Source organism: Balearica regulorum, chromosome 10 (assembly GCF_011004875.1).
Source record: "Balearica regulorum gibbericeps isolate bBalReg1 chromosome 10, bBalReg1.pri, whole genome shotgun sequence".
Classification (NCBI taxonomy): domain Eukaryota; kingdom Metazoa; phylum Chordata; class Aves; order Gruiformes; family Gruidae; genus Balearica; species Balearica regulorum.
The window spans coordinates 21,014,598-21,031,089 of record NC_046193.1 but is presented as its reverse complement, the minus strand read 5'-3'; the positions used below and the strand labels follow the sequence as shown (position 1 = coordinate 21,031,089).

The following is a 16,492-nucleotide window of genomic DNA, read 5'->3' as shown; positions in this document are numbered from 1 at the left end:
GTGCTGTGCTCCGCTCTGCCGTGGCACAGTCGGCAGCTGAAGGAGGGGTCGCCACTCCCAAACTGCCTAAATAGACGGATCCACTCTCTGCCCACCGTCATCAAAAACAAAGGGAAGATCCTGCCTTCAGCCTCGGCTTGCAAAGGCAACTGGGCAGTTCTGTTATCAGCAGAGAAAAGTGAAAAGTACATGGGGATTTTTTTTTTTTTTTTTTTTTTTTTTTAAATAGGACACAGTCTAATCCTGTTCCATCCCCAAAGAACATATAAAATACCCTGAATTGTCACCAGACCTCACAGCTGGTGTTGTGGCAGACTGGGACCAATGCTGGATCCTGCCAGAGGTTATCTGCTCAGAGTCCGTGTCCCAGCTACTCAGTTCTTCGTAGGCATGAAAAAAAAGTCTTCTGTACCCCTGGTATTTTGTTTTTTCTCAGGGTGATTACTCAATAGTATGACTTAGGTGGTAGTTGTCTGCATTTCTGCTGAGGCATTCTACAGGGAGGGAGGAGGTGCTCACTGACATAATGTGAAGATCTGAATAAATGTGGCTAAAGTGCTATCATTACAATTTATTTTGCATTAAATGAGTTTCACTTCAGTAAAACACACCTACAATTTATGGGTCTTCTTAACTACAACATTAGGTACAATTTGCAAATATGAAATAATTGAATTAGTCTATAAATGTGGAATAGGGCACGGCAGCAATGTGCCATCAGGAAAGGGCATGGAAAACTCTTTGCTCTGGAAGATGACTTTGGCCTGCCCTCTAGCAGGCTGTGTGCGCATCGCAGTTCAAAACACGCCGTTCTGATGCGATGGCTGTTACAGGGATCTCAGAAACAGCCCTTCTCATCAGCCCCTGTTTCAAATAACTCTGCACAAACAAACATTTTATTTTTCCTTTAATCTAATAATGCTTAAATTTTAAAATCAAAGTAAAGCAAGCACATACTTATCTGGTATTGCAAAATGTAGCCAGTAAGGTGGCCATTTGCTTTCTTGGGAAGTCCCCATGACAGAGTGACGGAGTCCTTGTCAAAGTTCAGGATCCTTAGAAAACGTGGTTGTTCGGGAACTGGAAGATACAGGGTTTAGCTTTCAGAGAAGAAGATTGAACAGGTCTGTCGCTACACATACTTGTTAGATGAGGATACGGTTTAGCTCAACACCTACAGTTCCCCTTTCTAGTGCAGGGTTTTATGACTATTAGAGATCTTATAATCACTTTAAACAAGGAAATCAACTTGCCTTGTTACATGGACAATTTCTATTTATGTCCCTCCATCCCATATTCTCACTTTGTCTTACCTCCCTCTGGAGTTTCAAACACAACGGGGGAGCTTTCCGGGCCATCTCCTTTGGCGTTGTAAGCCAAAACAGTTAAGCGGAATTCACTGAAGGGCTCTAGACCGGGAATCATCCCATAGTTTCTGTCTCCTACAAACGTTAGGGAGTGTTTCTCCGGGTGATGCCTTTTTCCATCCAGCATGCTTTTTGTTTTCCACCAGCTGACCTGCATGGGGAGTGATATTTCTGTAACAAATTATGTTGTGTGTGCATGAACACAATATTTATTTCTCTTATCTTCCCAGAAATGAGAGTTTGCAATTTATCCTTGATCTGGGATTCATTTAGTAGTTTATTCGACTGTATACAAAATATTTAAAGAGAAATTTGTAACCTTATAGCCTCTTAAATGTCCACGAACTCTGTCCCTTGGTATTCCAAACCAGAAGACTTTGACCAGCGTGCTGTTCACAATATCCACCGATACGCCGGAAGGAGCGGCATCTGGAACTGTAAACGCAAAAGTGCCGCATATTAAAGACCCTCACAAGAGCTCGGTTCCACCCTGCTCACAGCTACAGGGCTGAGCTTTCCAGCTCAAGCTGTGGCAGTTCATGCAGTCTTACTGCAGGCAAGAGGAAAACCATTCCACCTGCATCCAGTGGGTGAAATGGGCCAATAAACATTATTTTGCCATATCCAGGCTTTCTGCTGAGGGCTGGAATACAGGTGCGCTGGGACATATGAAGTTTTACACCAGTATTTATGATTTCCTGTTTCAAGTAACGCTTACAGCAGTGAGAAGAATAAAAAAAAAATGATTAACACAGCACTCAAGAAGGCAATCATAAAGGGTTTTTTTATAATCAATTTCATTTTACAACTAAGCTCATTAAACAGTAGGATTTTAATCACTACACAACACAGAGAGCTATTATAGTGCCTGCAAAAAAAGACTCCTTGATCCATTGACAACTGAATTGCAAGGAAGATTTTCCACTGATAGATATAAAATTAGATCCATCACAGATACACAAAGAAAAGAAACATGCTGCGGGGTTTCTTTCTCTCTGTTCTCAGCATTCACCCTCTTGTCTGCCATACACTCTATGGGGAGGGAAGACGTCCCACCAAACCTTCCCATTGCCCACCTCTGGGTGCACAGTGGGGCTTCTCCTGCCTGAGCAGCACCGAGACCATTCCCAGCACCGAAACCTCATGCTGGTGAAACACCAGGAAGCACTTGGCAGGTTGTAAACATCAAAGTGGTCCATTTGGGGTTGGCAACGCAGATCTTGGTGCGCTCACTCAATGAGAGGAGTGCTCCAGAGAGTCCGCCTTAGGATTGGTTTCCCTCTGTAAAGCCGGTAACATTTCTTACATCTGTGCTTATCGCAGTAACTTTCCTGACTGTTTCCTGTCACCTGCCACGAATCATGATGCTCCATAACGGCTTCTGCGAGAAGCTGCAGCAAGCGGGGAGGTGGGAGCAGCAGCCCCTACACCACTGCTCCTGGGGAGCGAGTGCTGCAGGACGTGGCGGGCTGAATCCAGGACGTGGCTGGCTGGTCATTTCGATGAGCAGCAAGACACATGCTTGTTTCAGTTGGCTAATCCACTGTAGACTTTTCAAAAGCCATTCAAACTGTCAAGTTATTTCATTCTTATGGAAACAACTTAAAGACTTCAGATTTCTGGGATGAAAACTGTCTGACTTTAATGAAATTAATCAGCAGATCTGAAACAGGGACCACTCGCTGGCCCTCCTGCCCCTCTTTGCCCACAGCTCCCAGCCCCTGCTGCTAAGCGTTTGCAAATGCAACAAGCATTCGTATTTGGGATCAGGGAAGCTTGGCACCCCACACTAGCTGGCCACCATGCTGTTTATTCCTACAAAAAAAAGTGGGGTTTTTTTGGTCGTGTCAGTGCTTAACCGGGTTGCTTCCTAACGTGAGGCTAGGCATTTTTTTACTGCAGCTGGACACATTGCCAGTTCTCCAAATATCTTCTGTAGCCATGCAGTAAACACCAAAGGGGACAGGCTGCTGTTCAGAGACGTTAGGGTGGTCTCAGCAGTGACATTATCCAGTGTCCTATGGATGTAGCAGGGCTGTCGCATCCCACACGGCACCGGCGTTAGTTCTATTAGCATGGCAATACTCCTGCTTTTTCACTTCTCCTAACGGGACATGATTATTAAAGCCCACCATGAAGCCAGACCTCAAAGAGCATTTGCAAAAGTTGGATATCGCAAGCGGCAGCTGCGAGTTCAGAGCAGCCCAGGGAATCTGTTTGTGAAAATGGGTGCAAGGGGAGAAAACCTCTTTCTTTGGTCTGGCCTGGATCGTGAACCGTGGGCCAGGCAGAGCCCAAAATCAAAGGTGGGCAGGAGCTGAGAAGACCTAGGGAGGGGGTTTGGAGCAGAAGTAGACCAAAGCAAAGCCTCATGGTGGAGGACGACTTCTCCAGAGACACAGGGAGGCCTGAGAGGGCCTGTGCCACCAGGGAGCCATGGAAAGCCACTGCACAGAACCCAGGCTGGAGAAGAGGACCTGTTCTTCACAGACTCAATGGACAAGGTAACACGCAGCATACATGGGAATGTGGATCACCTATGAATTCACTTACAACGTCCAGCACCTGCGGGTTTGTAGTTAATTGCCAGAGTACTTAACTTCTGACAGTGTTAAACTGTTGAATCGGGCTCCAGACAAGCTAAAGATTTTTTTCCCCACCAAGTACAACACAACGACTGCTACACTTCATAGACTTCTTACGGACTGTGGCCTTCAAACAAGTATCCAGACTAAGCCAGCAACTGAGATTAATGAAAGCACGAGTGACCTTTCCAAAACAACCCTGCAAGCTGGCATCCATGGCACCCAGCACCAGTTGTATCTGTGTCTCATGTAGCCCATCACGCTGAGCACTGGTATTTAAGCAGTTTTGACCGTGGGTTGCCTAATCCATCACTCCATACCCGATCATTTTGCAAGAATTCCCCAACGCAGCCTATTTTTACATGAAAGTTTCTGCTACTTACCGTCCTCTCCTGAATATCCGATGGTAACGTTTGGTTCAGGACCGGATCCTAAATTATTTACCGCTTGGACTTTGATCTCGTAAGGCACGAAGGTGGGAGTGTTTCGCAGGGTCAGAGAATGCTTCTTCACCGTCTCCTCGTTCCAGTCCACCTCGACTCCCCGCTGCCGCCAGCTGACTTTGTACTCCAGCCCCGGCCCGTTCCTCTCCATGGGTTTCAATGGCTGCGGAAGAAGTTAAAAAGAGATCTTGCCTGCGTTCGTTGCAGTAATCATGAAACAGCAGCTGAGGGGAGGGGGGAATAATTTTGGAGGGTGTGTTATAACATTGGGAAAGAAAAGGGGGGAAAAAAGAAAGCTTAAACTTTTCGCTGATGTGTTAATTTTAAGATGACTGGAAGAAAAATCTCATGGCTGCAAGAGAAAGGTGCATGAAAGCAGAGAAACAGTTGGATTAAAAACAGATTAATTGCTAGTAGACATATTTCCGTGTACTACATACATCAGGTTTTGTTTTGCCACAGGTTTTCATTGTTTTCTTGTGTGATGTAAAACCGCATGCCTTTTAGCACAACTAAAATGCATATTTTGGCATAAGGCTGTGTGTGCCTTTTAGTACAGCTAAAATCTGTGTTTTATCTTAGAATTTTATGTAGCACAGCAAGTTGGGTCATTAAAATTTAGATTTGTTCTAAATATGCACCAAATGCTTGAAACTACGCCTGGACATTTAATGTGCAACTGCTGTGCTACTCTTTTCTCATCGAGCAGCTGAAGAATTCATCACAGCATGGTTCCCATCTAATTAACATTAATTTATAAAATATTAGAAGATGTGTAGCAGTGGCTTGTCATAAGACATTATCCAGTTGAGTTTATTTCTCTGAAAATGTACTTCTTATTAATTAATAAAGTTAACTGGTCACCTGCACTACCAAAAACGATGAGGGTTATGTGAGTCCACTGAAACAGCTGTGGGTATTTCCCACCACATAGCCCACTTTTAATAATATTTGAATTACATATTGCACATATTAAATGTATAATAACTGATACATATCCAAGCTGAGGATACACAGAGGTCTGAAATGAAACATCATTGACTTGCAAGTACCAGCAAAAAGTGATGCCCCATTGATGCTCCTCATGGACGGGGGGACCTAAGTCTGGGGGATCTGCAAAAATTCCCACTTATCTGCTCTGAGGTTATGAGGACCTTTGGGATGACTGTGGTGAAGGAGTCGGTAGACTGGGTATCTTTCTAACAGGCATGGCTGGGAGAATCACCTCCATGGCAAAGATCCTGGGGAATGGGATTTTTCAGGAGAAGCTGAAGAAGTAAAAAATTGCTACTAAAAAATAACTTCTTGTTTAGAGTTAAATTGCAGCACTGCTTGACTCTTATTTTGATCTCCCTTAATGCTGCAAATCCTTGGCTGAAAAGCTAGTCGCTAACGCTCATCTGGTCTCTTAATCCAAAGTAGGCAGATTAACATCGTTTTGCAGCCTTTTTCTGCCAGAAATAGCACATTTGGTGCCTAGCATTTCCTCTGAAAAGCATACAGGAAACACCATAAATAAATGAATATCCTGTTTACGACATTTGAATGATTCAACAAGATTTAACAAAGCCTGTCCATCCCTTCAGTCTCACTGTTCGCTTCTACCCTTGCCCTGTCTGAGCAGTGGATTACAGGCTTCCCGGCGAGGAGGAGCGCTCATTCTCCGCTCAACGAAGCGTTGGTCATAGCAACATTTCCCAGCCATGCTGGTTACTACCACTCTGCGTTTCTTCCGAGAGGCAGGACTGTCTTCCCTGACCCCGGGCTATGTCGTACAGCAAAAATCCCCACCCAAATCCAAGTCAATAGATCTAGAGGGCCATCTCCTTTCGGCATAATTATAGCCTAAGCTGTGAATTCACATTGGGGAAACGTTTATTGTTCTTTGCTGTGAGCAGCAGATTGAGAAGTAAATCTCATGTAAATTGTGTTTAATTCCAGCCACAAAAAAATACGCTGCCTTCCACATTTGCTGAAATTTGTGTTGAATGAAGGAATATATATCTCTCTAAACTGTTGCCACAGACGCTGTAAGCTTAAAAGCCAGGGAATTTGAAGACTGGAAACCATCCGCAAGACTTTTACACAATTCCTTTGACACACGTGCTCAGGAGCTTTATCCACACTCCTTTAGTTCTTGATGTAAAAATTCAACTCAACATCTGTGTCATTTTTAAACCTCCAAGCTGGAAGGGCAGAAGCTACGCGTAAACCATCCCCTGGCCTGGCTGCTCCTCCTGCAGAGCAGGGTGAGACCACAATTATTTTAAGCACTTTCTTGTATGCAAGATGCACAGAAGAAGAGTGTACTCTGGAGGATTCTCACCGTGCTTTGTAGGACTTTCATATTTCTTAAAAACCTGCAAAGTTAGATGTAAAAAATTGTCTTTTGAAAGCAAAATGAAATTAGGGGAGGAAATCCAGAACACGTTAAAGTCAATAACAACTCTACCTTTGACTTCAGGAGCATCAAGGGTCCTACCTACGGAATTTGCTAATATTTCCTAAAAAAACAGAGGTAGGGGAAGGGGAGATAGAGTCAAAGGGTCTGTTATTTCTTTTTTAATGTGATTGTATTAAACCAACATCCTGATAAATTCCATGATGCTTTAGAAACTGCTGCTTGAAGGGAGAACCTGATTCCAATATTGTAGCATTGACGGACACGTTTGCCTTACCTCCCATTTCATCACCATTTCATTTGGTTCAGAAGCTTCAACTCGGATGTTTTCTGGGTTCTTGTCTGGAGCTGGAACCACACAGGTGATAAGATTAGTATGCATATCCTGGGTTTTATTTGCATTTATTATTTAAATGCAAAAAAAAAAAAAAGGCAAAAAACTTCTCCTATTTCTGTATTACTGACAGTGAAAGACACCTAAACAAAAAACGTTTGTGAGATTAATTACTTGGATCAGCAAAGCTGCTGTGAACGAAACACATCATTTATGCAGTTTTGATTCCTAAGTGCCCTAGCTGGTTGGAGCCACCAGCCAACATGAAACTGTGACTTTTGGATTTCAAAGCACCAGATGTAGGGGGATTATGAGGAAGAGGTTTTTGTCCCTGTGGGGATAGTAAACAGAAGGTATATCATTAGTGGGATGCACAGAGTTGAAAAGCTGAAGAAAGACCTGAAATTGAAGTAAAGGGGAGAAAAAAAAGAAAGAAAAATGCTGGGGAATGCAAATGCTGTGCTGAACAGTTGGCCTCTGAAATGACTTTCAGGGAGACAACATTTGCAGTCACCGTGAGAAATGCGCTGCGGATGGAGGTTTTTGACAAGCTTAGCGCTGCCGAAAGGCTCCCCATAAACCTCAGAGATCCTCTCCAGCCACCGCTTGTCCGTAAATGGCTGCAACGGGCTTTAAAGGTGGAAAATCAGCAGGGCTCAGGAAAGCGGTGTGCTAGAGGTACCCTGGGGGGAAACACCCTGCCAACCACGGCAGCGTAGGCTCCTCGCTCCGGCATCCCTCGGCAGCACAACCCTGACTTCTTTACACCCCTCTGAAACACAGGAGGGCAATGTTATTCCCAGGAAAACACTAAAAATAGGAATATTCAGAAAACTAGATGGCAGTGTTTACCAGCCGGAGGTGTTGCATAGCGCAGCGATGGTTTACTAGGCTGGCTCCTTCCCACAGCGTTCACAGACACGACGCGAAACTGGTAATTCACATACGGGGCCAGCGACACCAGGGCTGTGGTGTCATTCCCCAGGGCGCGGGTTAGCTCCTGCCACCTCCCTGGCTCCCACCGGTTCTCTTCAAACTCGATAATTGACTCTGGGGAGAAAAAGAAAGAAAAGAAAAGAAAAAAGGCAGAGCCTGTATAAACGGCTTATAAATAGCAAGGATGGAAATGAACTTACAACAAATTAACTGTCATACTAAAACCGATTAAGTATGGCTCTGAGCATGGTTTGTCTCTTCTCACAGCCATGACGTGCTGTAATGCTAAACGGTGCAAGATGATGCTACTGAAATCCTTCCTACCATTAATAGGGCTGTTATGACTGGCCCCAGCTTTCCAGGAGAGTCGAACACTTCGGTTTTGATTTTCTGAGAGCTGAAGGTCTTCTGGCGGATCAGGAACGTCTGAGAAATAATGAAAACGTGTCAGGAGCACAGCGAGCTATTTCTGTCTGTCTCTTTTCCAAAGGACTGGAACAACAAGTTCAGTGAAGATGGTGGTAAAACATCTTTTGATTTCAAAACAGTCAAAATTAGCAGAGACAATCACTTTTAAAGATCCTTTTTCATTACAGAAAACCGAATCTTCTGGTCCTCCTTTCTCCCTTATAAACGCAATATCCCTTCTCAAGTTCATTTCCATCTACTCTCGTTTCTGTGCTTGCAGCAACAGATTTTTCTTTTCAAGTCAACGCTAAGATCTATTTAATCATTAACAGATATTGGCGCTGCCCTTAGCAGAAAGGTACGTTAACATCACTTGAATTTACTCTGGTGAAAACCAGAGCGGTAGAAGGTGACTCAGCTCCGACAGTTATCGAGCTTGGCCTTTTGGAGTATGAGTGAAAGGATAACACTCATTATCCCAGCCATGGGGATCTATATTAAAAGGAAACAAGAAAATTCATTACCTGCCAGCTCAACTAATGCTGTCCAGAGAATATATCAGAGTCAGAGGTGTCGGTGGTTGGTGTAACAACCGCACTGCACCTCCCGGGGACACGTGCGGGACTACGGAAGCCCCGAGCACGGGACTACCCTGCTGCTCTCGGAGCTCGCTGTTCAGGGATGTGGTTCCTGCCCCCTCACCAGGGCTCAGGCGGGTCCTTGAAAACCTGCGAGCCAGCACCACTGGAACAGGCTGCTCCCCCCCACAGTCCTGGGACACGGCGAGGGGGGCACGCGTCTGCAACACCACCCGGTTTCTCAACAGCCTCGGGGGCAGAAGAGGTGATCTGCCGCACGGGTCCTTCGCCAAATTGCCCATAATTGAATGAACGCTTTCAAATTTAGCGGATTCAGACCGACGGATGTTGATCTTCCTTATGGCTCCTCTGGCTATTTGCGGTCCTGTCGCACTGGGTTAGTTTGGTAACGGAAAACTATAGGGCCTGGTGTGAAACAGTGATTTCTCACTGCGGGGGGGCTGATGGTAACCCCTCATCCGTCCAAACTCACACTCCCCCTCCTTAAGCATGGGGCTGGAGTTTAGAAATCTAAAAAATGTACAGACCGAGGACACAAGATTGCACAACTCCGGGTCATTGACCTCCTCGAGCCCCAGTGTCCCAACTACATTTTTGGCTGACAATGTCATTTCTTATAGGAAAAACAGCTACCTCAACCACCACGACTGCCTCTGTCATTGTGAAAGAAATTAATTGTGTTTGTACAAGATTTTTTCAACAACAACATTGAGTTTTCTTGTTTATTTCAGGGTACATAAAAAAGTTAAAAAGGTTGTATTTGGCTTGAGGTTTTTCTTTTAGTTTTCATTTCTTTTTCCCTATTTCTGTTGTACTTGGTAAAAATCAGGAATGCACAGTTTAATCTACAGGCATTTTGCTGTTCTATTCTGGTGTTAAAATTCCGTATATTAATTTAAAGATGGCAATGGTGCATCTTAAAGATACTCACCCCTTTATCTGTTCATTAATCATAGAACAAATACTTAGAAGTATTCTAACTGAACATTTCTTTTGCTCTTAGTTGCCCACATTCTGATGTCTCCACCTGTGCCAGATTTAGTTCTTTTGCCATCTCGCAAGTCTTTCATTGCAAAAGAAGCCTGAATTTTTTCATTTGGAAAATAATGGATATTGTTAATCCACCAAGACCTTTCTTATATACAATAAACAAGGGGAAAAGAGCACAAGACAGTTTTTCCTCTTCTGCAAATCACCTTTTAAGAAGGGAATAAAGTGCTTCACGAAATTTTCGTAAGTAATGTAACGAATAGTCTACAAACATTTTGAATTATATGGCACTCAAGAACACAGTACCATAAATAATGTGCATAGCATTTTCTTAATTTACTATTTATTGAAAAATACCATTCATCTAAAGTGTGAAAACAACTTGAAGGTCAGATTGTCTTAGTTCATGTTGCAATCACTGCCAGAAGTAAATAAAAATGTAAAATGAAGCAAAAATTAATGAAATTAAAATGATGCAAAACCATCCACAAAATAGCATCTTAGCTGATGCCCTTAGGTACGTGTGCAAAGGACTGCACATCACTACACGAGTTCATCCCCTTAATTTCAAGTGGTCCTTCAGGAAGGGAGGCAGGTTGTAAAGATGCTCACACGAGGTCAAGCTTCAGACTCTGTGGGTCAAAGCTTTTCTCTGCTGTGAACTTGCTGTTTGCCACTGGATAATAATTTATGCTTAGGCTCACAGAGATAATTAATCCTTTTAGGTGCTTAACTTTCACTGATCTTCAGAGGACTCGGACATCTAAATACTGGTCTTATGTCTGTCTTCAAAAAAAAATAGTCCAAGTGGTAATTTGTGTGCAAATTTCTAGTAAAGTGGGGTGAAGGACTCACCAAGGACTTCAAAGCAGACGCAAAGCCATTCTTAATATGCTCTGACACCTTCCAGCCTGGGCAAGCTCCTGCAGCCACTCTGGCTGACTCCTGAACTGAGAACACAGGCTGCCTCGTCTTAGGTGCCACAAAGAACTGATTAAGTATAAATGAAATGTTTGCATCAGCAGCCCCATTCCAGGAGAGACGAGGACAGCACAACGGAGGTTAACGGGAGAGAGGTACACTGCACCTCTGTGAAGATGGGTTGTTGAGGTCCTGTAACTGAGCTGGGCAGCAGCAGCAAATAAGTAAAAGTGCTGCAATGGCATTATACCCTGCAGGAGCTGTTTGCACACCAGGAAAACATCCTCTTACCAAGGACAACTAACTGTGACTCGGCTGTGACGCTGTCCAGAGAAGTGCTAGCCACACACGTGTACACTCCTTGATCCTCCAGTGTCACGCTTGATATGAACAGGGTATCCTTGTCCAGAATTATCCTATGGGGGGGGAAAAAAAAAAAAAAGTAAGTACAAATAAGAAAGAGAAAAATCTGTAAGATAAGCATATGACAGACGGACACTGTTCTCTGAAAACTTCAGGAAAAAATTTGGTAACAGGACATTTTGAATAACGTAATGGCACATTAGGTCTATTATTTCAAAATGTAATTCTAGTCGCATTATGCACTGTGCTGTAGACTATTATTTGTATTTTGTAGTAATTTAGCCTCCATGGCTGGAAGTTGGCACGTCTCTCTCGGTCTGAAAAGAGCCACATTGATAAGCATCAGCTGAGTGTCTGGAACATAGCATTTTGGCACATCATTAACGAGGCAAATACATGGGCTTTACGTCCGAATTTTTGAAAGGGTTGAGTAAAACTGAGCAATCCCAACCCACTTGTGCAATGTCCAATGCACCAGGGGAAGCTGGCATTAACCCAGGCACATGGGCTCTGTGGCAGACATGGCATTTGCTTGGCGCTATCTCCCCATGCTCCGTGGCCTCAGCAGGATCTTCAACCTCTCCAACACTGCAGTATTTAGGAAGCCATCTCTCTGCTGTGGTAATTAATAAAGACGTCTGATCGCCCACCGTGGGACCCTTCATACGGGAGCAAGGCTGATCTCCATCCCCTTAAGGTCAATGGGAACACAAGAGTAGGGGAAAATTCAGCCTGCGCTTGCAAATCCTAAACTCACATGTTGACGAAACTCCTTGCTTTTAATGTGTACGATTTTAGGCAGAGTCCCAGAAATCTGGTTTTACGTTCATTTTAACATCACAAGGACTTGCTTTGGCCAAACACATATAAAAACACACAAAAATAATAGTTCCATTGAAGTGGAGAAGCAAAACCGCAGCTGACTGCACTGGGGCCAGGGTTGTATTTTTGGGTTGAACCAGCATTTATGCAATATTCTGCTGTGATGGTGAGAGAGTTAATAAAAACCAAAAATCATTTGCCAGACATGGCTCAAAACTCGTATAGACACATTTATATTTATATGTATATAAAATGCAGATCTAGTCACATATCTCACAAAGAATTCTTGCAGACATAAATTTGCATTTCAAGCTATTAAGTCTCATGTTTATTGAAACTCATGTTCCCGCACCACACAGTATTATTCAGCTGAGATCAAGAACACTCTTGTTTCTTCCCTGCTTACCTGCCATCTTCCGTGCTGTTGACTGGCAGCTTATCTCCATCTTTCCTCCAGGATAATTTAAAACTGTGTTTCAAGTGTGAATCATACTCAGACTGACATTTCAATAAAATCGAATGTGATTTCAACACTCGGGGGTTCTTCGGAGTAACAACAAGTTTTGTAGCATCTGATCGATCACAGAAAAAACACTTTGATTAGGAGAGAGAGACTATTACATCAAATTTTGACCAAGCACTTCATATATAAAAAATCAACCTTAGGAGCAATGATCATGTCTTTTCTGTTATATACACAAACATTTCAAGTGAAGGATGGTTGTTTTTGAAATAGATATTTCCCAGGAATTAATTTTCTATCTTGAAAATTTCTATTTTAGTTTATTCCAAAGAGAGCTCCAGAAAAAACACCACCAAAAAAAAAAAAAAAAGTCCCAGGTGAAAATCCTTGTTAGCAGACTGTCATGAAATGGATGATAAAAAAGCTTGAATATGATTTTTATGTCCAATTGCCATTTGAAATAGGCTTTGGCAACAATCCAAGAAAAATTACAAGCTTATTAAAGTCAAGTGAGAAAAAATTATTGCAATCAAGTTTGTGCTTTTAATTGACTCTAACCTGAATGCAGAAACAGATGAATAAGTAAGAAGAAAGCACTTGGCTGAATTTCTTTTTCACAGTGAAATGTTGCTCTGTGAGAATTTCATTGTACATTTTCATGTTTATTATCACCATAAAATTTACAAAGCAAAGGGAGTGGGTGGAAACAGAACACAAAAAGAGTGTTTCTTTCTCAAGTGTGTCACAGCAAACCTGCCTCCGAGAGTCCTTTTGAGGACTTTGCTAATCGAGTATGGAAGGGGGTTTTTTTTAGTGGTCAGCCCTAAATCCTAAATAAATGTATATGCAACCCACTAACTTTACCCTGTGTGCTCAACAGCAGCCGCCCACTGCCAGCACACCCCCCAGGGTGTGAGCAAATAAATCCCTTAAAACATAAAGCATAAGGTAAGCATCTGAATGTAAACACATTTCAGCAAGGGGGTTTCGCTCTATTTACGAATATTTGTCAAGTTGATCATCGGGCCCGCTGCAAAGCCCTCAAACCAGCAGCATCCCCTGAGTCATCCTGCTGCAACGTGCTTGGCGTTCGCTGCCGGTATTAATTCAGTCTGGGATGCACCTACCGATCAACGGGAGCAGCTTTGGGAAGGAGGAAGCCCACGGCTGCGGGAGATGGCGGGACCCTGTGTGGCTCAGCGAGGACCCCACTGAGCCCATCAGCGCAGGGGGGGCTCTGGGCTCCCAAGGGCCGTGCGAGAACCTGCTCTGAGTGTAACAGGGCTGATGGCAAGAGGGAGGGAAAATCCTTTCAAGATATAAAGTTAATGGATCTGGGAAGTAAAGTGCAAGTTTTTGGTGGTTTATGCTGCTTCTGGAAATACCAAGAAGAAAGTGAATATCATGTAGGAGCATGGAGAAATCACAGAGAACAATGGAGACAATTTCAAGCTTTTGTATACTGGGAATTTACAGCCTCACAGAATAAATCTGTATCTTGGACTTGAGCATTTACTAATTACTCATTTACTGAAAATTTGTAAATATAGAACCTTACCAGATATCAAAGGTCCTTCCGTTCACAAGTGAGACATTACCTCTTATATCCAGATTAGCAGTGATTGCTCTTTTTCCAACAGAGTTTGCAGCCCAGCAGGCGTACGATCCCGAGTCTTCTTTCTTTGTTTCTTTGATCTCTAGGGTGCCATTCTTATTTAACTCATAGCGTAATGTTGAAAGTGGCTCTATGCTGTCATCCTTAGTCCTAAAGAGGGTAATAACAGGTATGGGTTATTTCTAGGGCTGCAGGAACTGTTATTTCATGGTTAGCAGATATTGCAGGGGACACAGGGATTTTGGGAGCTGGTCTCAGCTCTGCCACTGAATAATCAAGCCAATATTAACAAGTCGCTTCACCCACGTGCAGCAAATCGTAAAGGGACATAAGCTTCCTGCGAACCAGAACCACACTGACGGCGTCTAGCAAGGTCTTTAAACTAGGTCTGGCTGAGGCTTTAATCTATAGCTGTCGTCTGCAATTTTACTGCACCTGTCAAGTGCTATGACAGTCCTGTGATTTCCGACCGTATGGAACCATTGCCAGGTAAATACGCTCTGTAAGTCATCGGGTTTTCACTTCAATAATGTGTCCAAACTTAGAAAGTTGCCAGTGTTAAACTAAAGGCAATGAAGCTGTAGCAGGGTTTGGCTATACACAGCATGGCTTGGTTTAGTGAATATCCCAGCACTTGTCTCATACAGGTATTGAGGACTTTTGTTAACCTTTTTTTATAAACTAGTTCTTCAGGGTTCTTGAAAGTGCATTTAAACACAAAATACTCACATTAAATACAGTTTTGTTACAAATTTCTAATTTTAACTCCATAGCAATAATAACTAGCGCATTTTTCAATGCTTAGGGAGACTGTATGAACTTGTTTCATGTGAAAACATCAGTTCTCAGTGGCTTACCATCTAATATCTGCTGCAGGCGAGGCAAAAATTTCACAGTGCAGGAAGGCACTGTAACCCACAACTGTGGCATAGTTTTCACCATCTGAGGTCAGTATTAAGGGAGCAATATCTGCAGAAGAGAATGCAAAATGAGCAGCACTGCATTTCAGAACTGGGAGTATAAATACTGTCCCTGCATCATCCCCTTTTCCAGCAAGGGTCAACGACTTAGCCACTTAATGGGAATTTCACTGCCTTTTGGAACCAGTTGCACTGAGCAACTGAGCACTCAAAAGCTTCACTGACAAAGATAACGGTGGTTGACTGCTGGACATGGCAGAACATGAAACGTCAGTGTGCTCCAGCAGAGAAAACAGACCCGATTCTGCTTCCTCTAGAGACCTCTTTTATGAAATAAATTCCCATCACTCCCTTTCTTCAAAGAACAGGCATCACAACTGAAATTAAAGATTAACAATACACTTAATAATTCAAAACCTGAGTTGTGGTCACAATTTGGCCCCAGTGGGTTTTGAGCCCAACCACAACTGTGTTTTTCAAATAAAGAATATCTCAAAGCTCACGAGCACTTATGCTAAGCAGATAACATTGCCCACGATAAGGCTTGTTACATTAGTTTGGACAACATATTTCTTACAATCTGGAGCAAAAGAACAATGAGATGGTTACAATCCCTAAGCTGTTTTGAAGCATTCCATCAGCAGAATGGGATGCTTCAGTTAGATCTTTTTTCAGGAGCAGGAACGGCCGGGAGGGTACTCACTGAGGACGTTCACGTTGGCACTAGCAAGGATGGTGCCGTGCTTGTTGGTGGCCTCGCACTGGTACACAGCGCTGTCCTGAAGCTGGAGGTTGGTAAGGCTGATCTCTCTGGCAGAGATTCTCCCTCTGAAGGTCCTACCTGGAAAGACCCAGACTGTATCAGGAGACGGAGAAAACATTGTGACTGTGGACTTCAGTCTCTCCTCACTGCTTGAAAGTCAAAGGCAAAGCACATCTCCAGGATCAAACCAGGACCTTGCTCAAGAGCCGGAGGGGGACTTGCAGAGCACTGCCTTTGCCAGCAGTCCCACGGCCTAAAGAAAGTGCTCTAGAGCACCAATTTCCAGTAAAATCCCCACAGAGACTTTTTTAAAATGGTAGTAATAATACTGCTGTACCAGGGAGCAGGGCCTGTGCTCCCCAGCCACAGAGTCGCTGATTCAGAAGCACAAAGACAGACCAGGAGCCCCCAAGGAATACGAGCTATCCCAGATCCCAAAGATGGGAGCGCTGTGGGGTGAGGCAGAGGCGATAACCCACGGGTACCACCACTCCACAGCCCTGCACCTCTCACCCCTACCCTCTTCAAGATGACATTTAAACATTAGTTTGGTTAAGTAAAT

General features: G+C 43.5%; 1 protein-coding gene across 11 annotated transcripts in view; it reads right to left on the bottom strand.

The window, feature by feature from the left end:
• Positions 1–16,492, bottom strand: part of CHL1 (cell adhesion molecule L1 like) — a 137,462-nt gene that overhangs the window by 12,611 nt on the left and 108,359 nt on the right. For all 11 annotated transcript variants that reach the window (XM_075762464.1, XM_075762468.1, XM_075762473.1 and 8 more), the window contains 12 exons: positions 15,871–16,008; positions 15,105–15,216; positions 14,231–14,397; positions 12,576–12,741; positions 11,276–11,400; positions 8,391–8,492; positions 7,983–8,180; positions 7,074–7,144; positions 4,336–4,558; positions 1,687–1,802; positions 1,314–1,518; positions 958–1,080 (listed from right to left, as the gene is read on the bottom strand). In XM_075762464.1, coding sequence (XP_075618579.1) covers positions 958–1,080; positions 1,314–1,518; positions 1,687–1,802; positions 4,336–4,558; positions 7,074–7,144; positions 7,983–8,180; positions 8,391–8,492; positions 11,276–11,400; positions 12,576–12,741; positions 14,231–14,397; positions 15,105–15,216; positions 15,871–16,008 — 1,746 coding nt within the window. The remainder of the gene's footprint in view (positions 1–957; positions 1,081–1,313; positions 1,519–1,686; positions 1,803–4,335; positions 4,559–7,073; positions 7,145–7,982; positions 8,181–8,390; positions 8,493–11,275; positions 11,401–12,575; positions 12,742–14,230; positions 14,398–15,104; positions 15,217–15,870; positions 16,009–16,492) is intronic.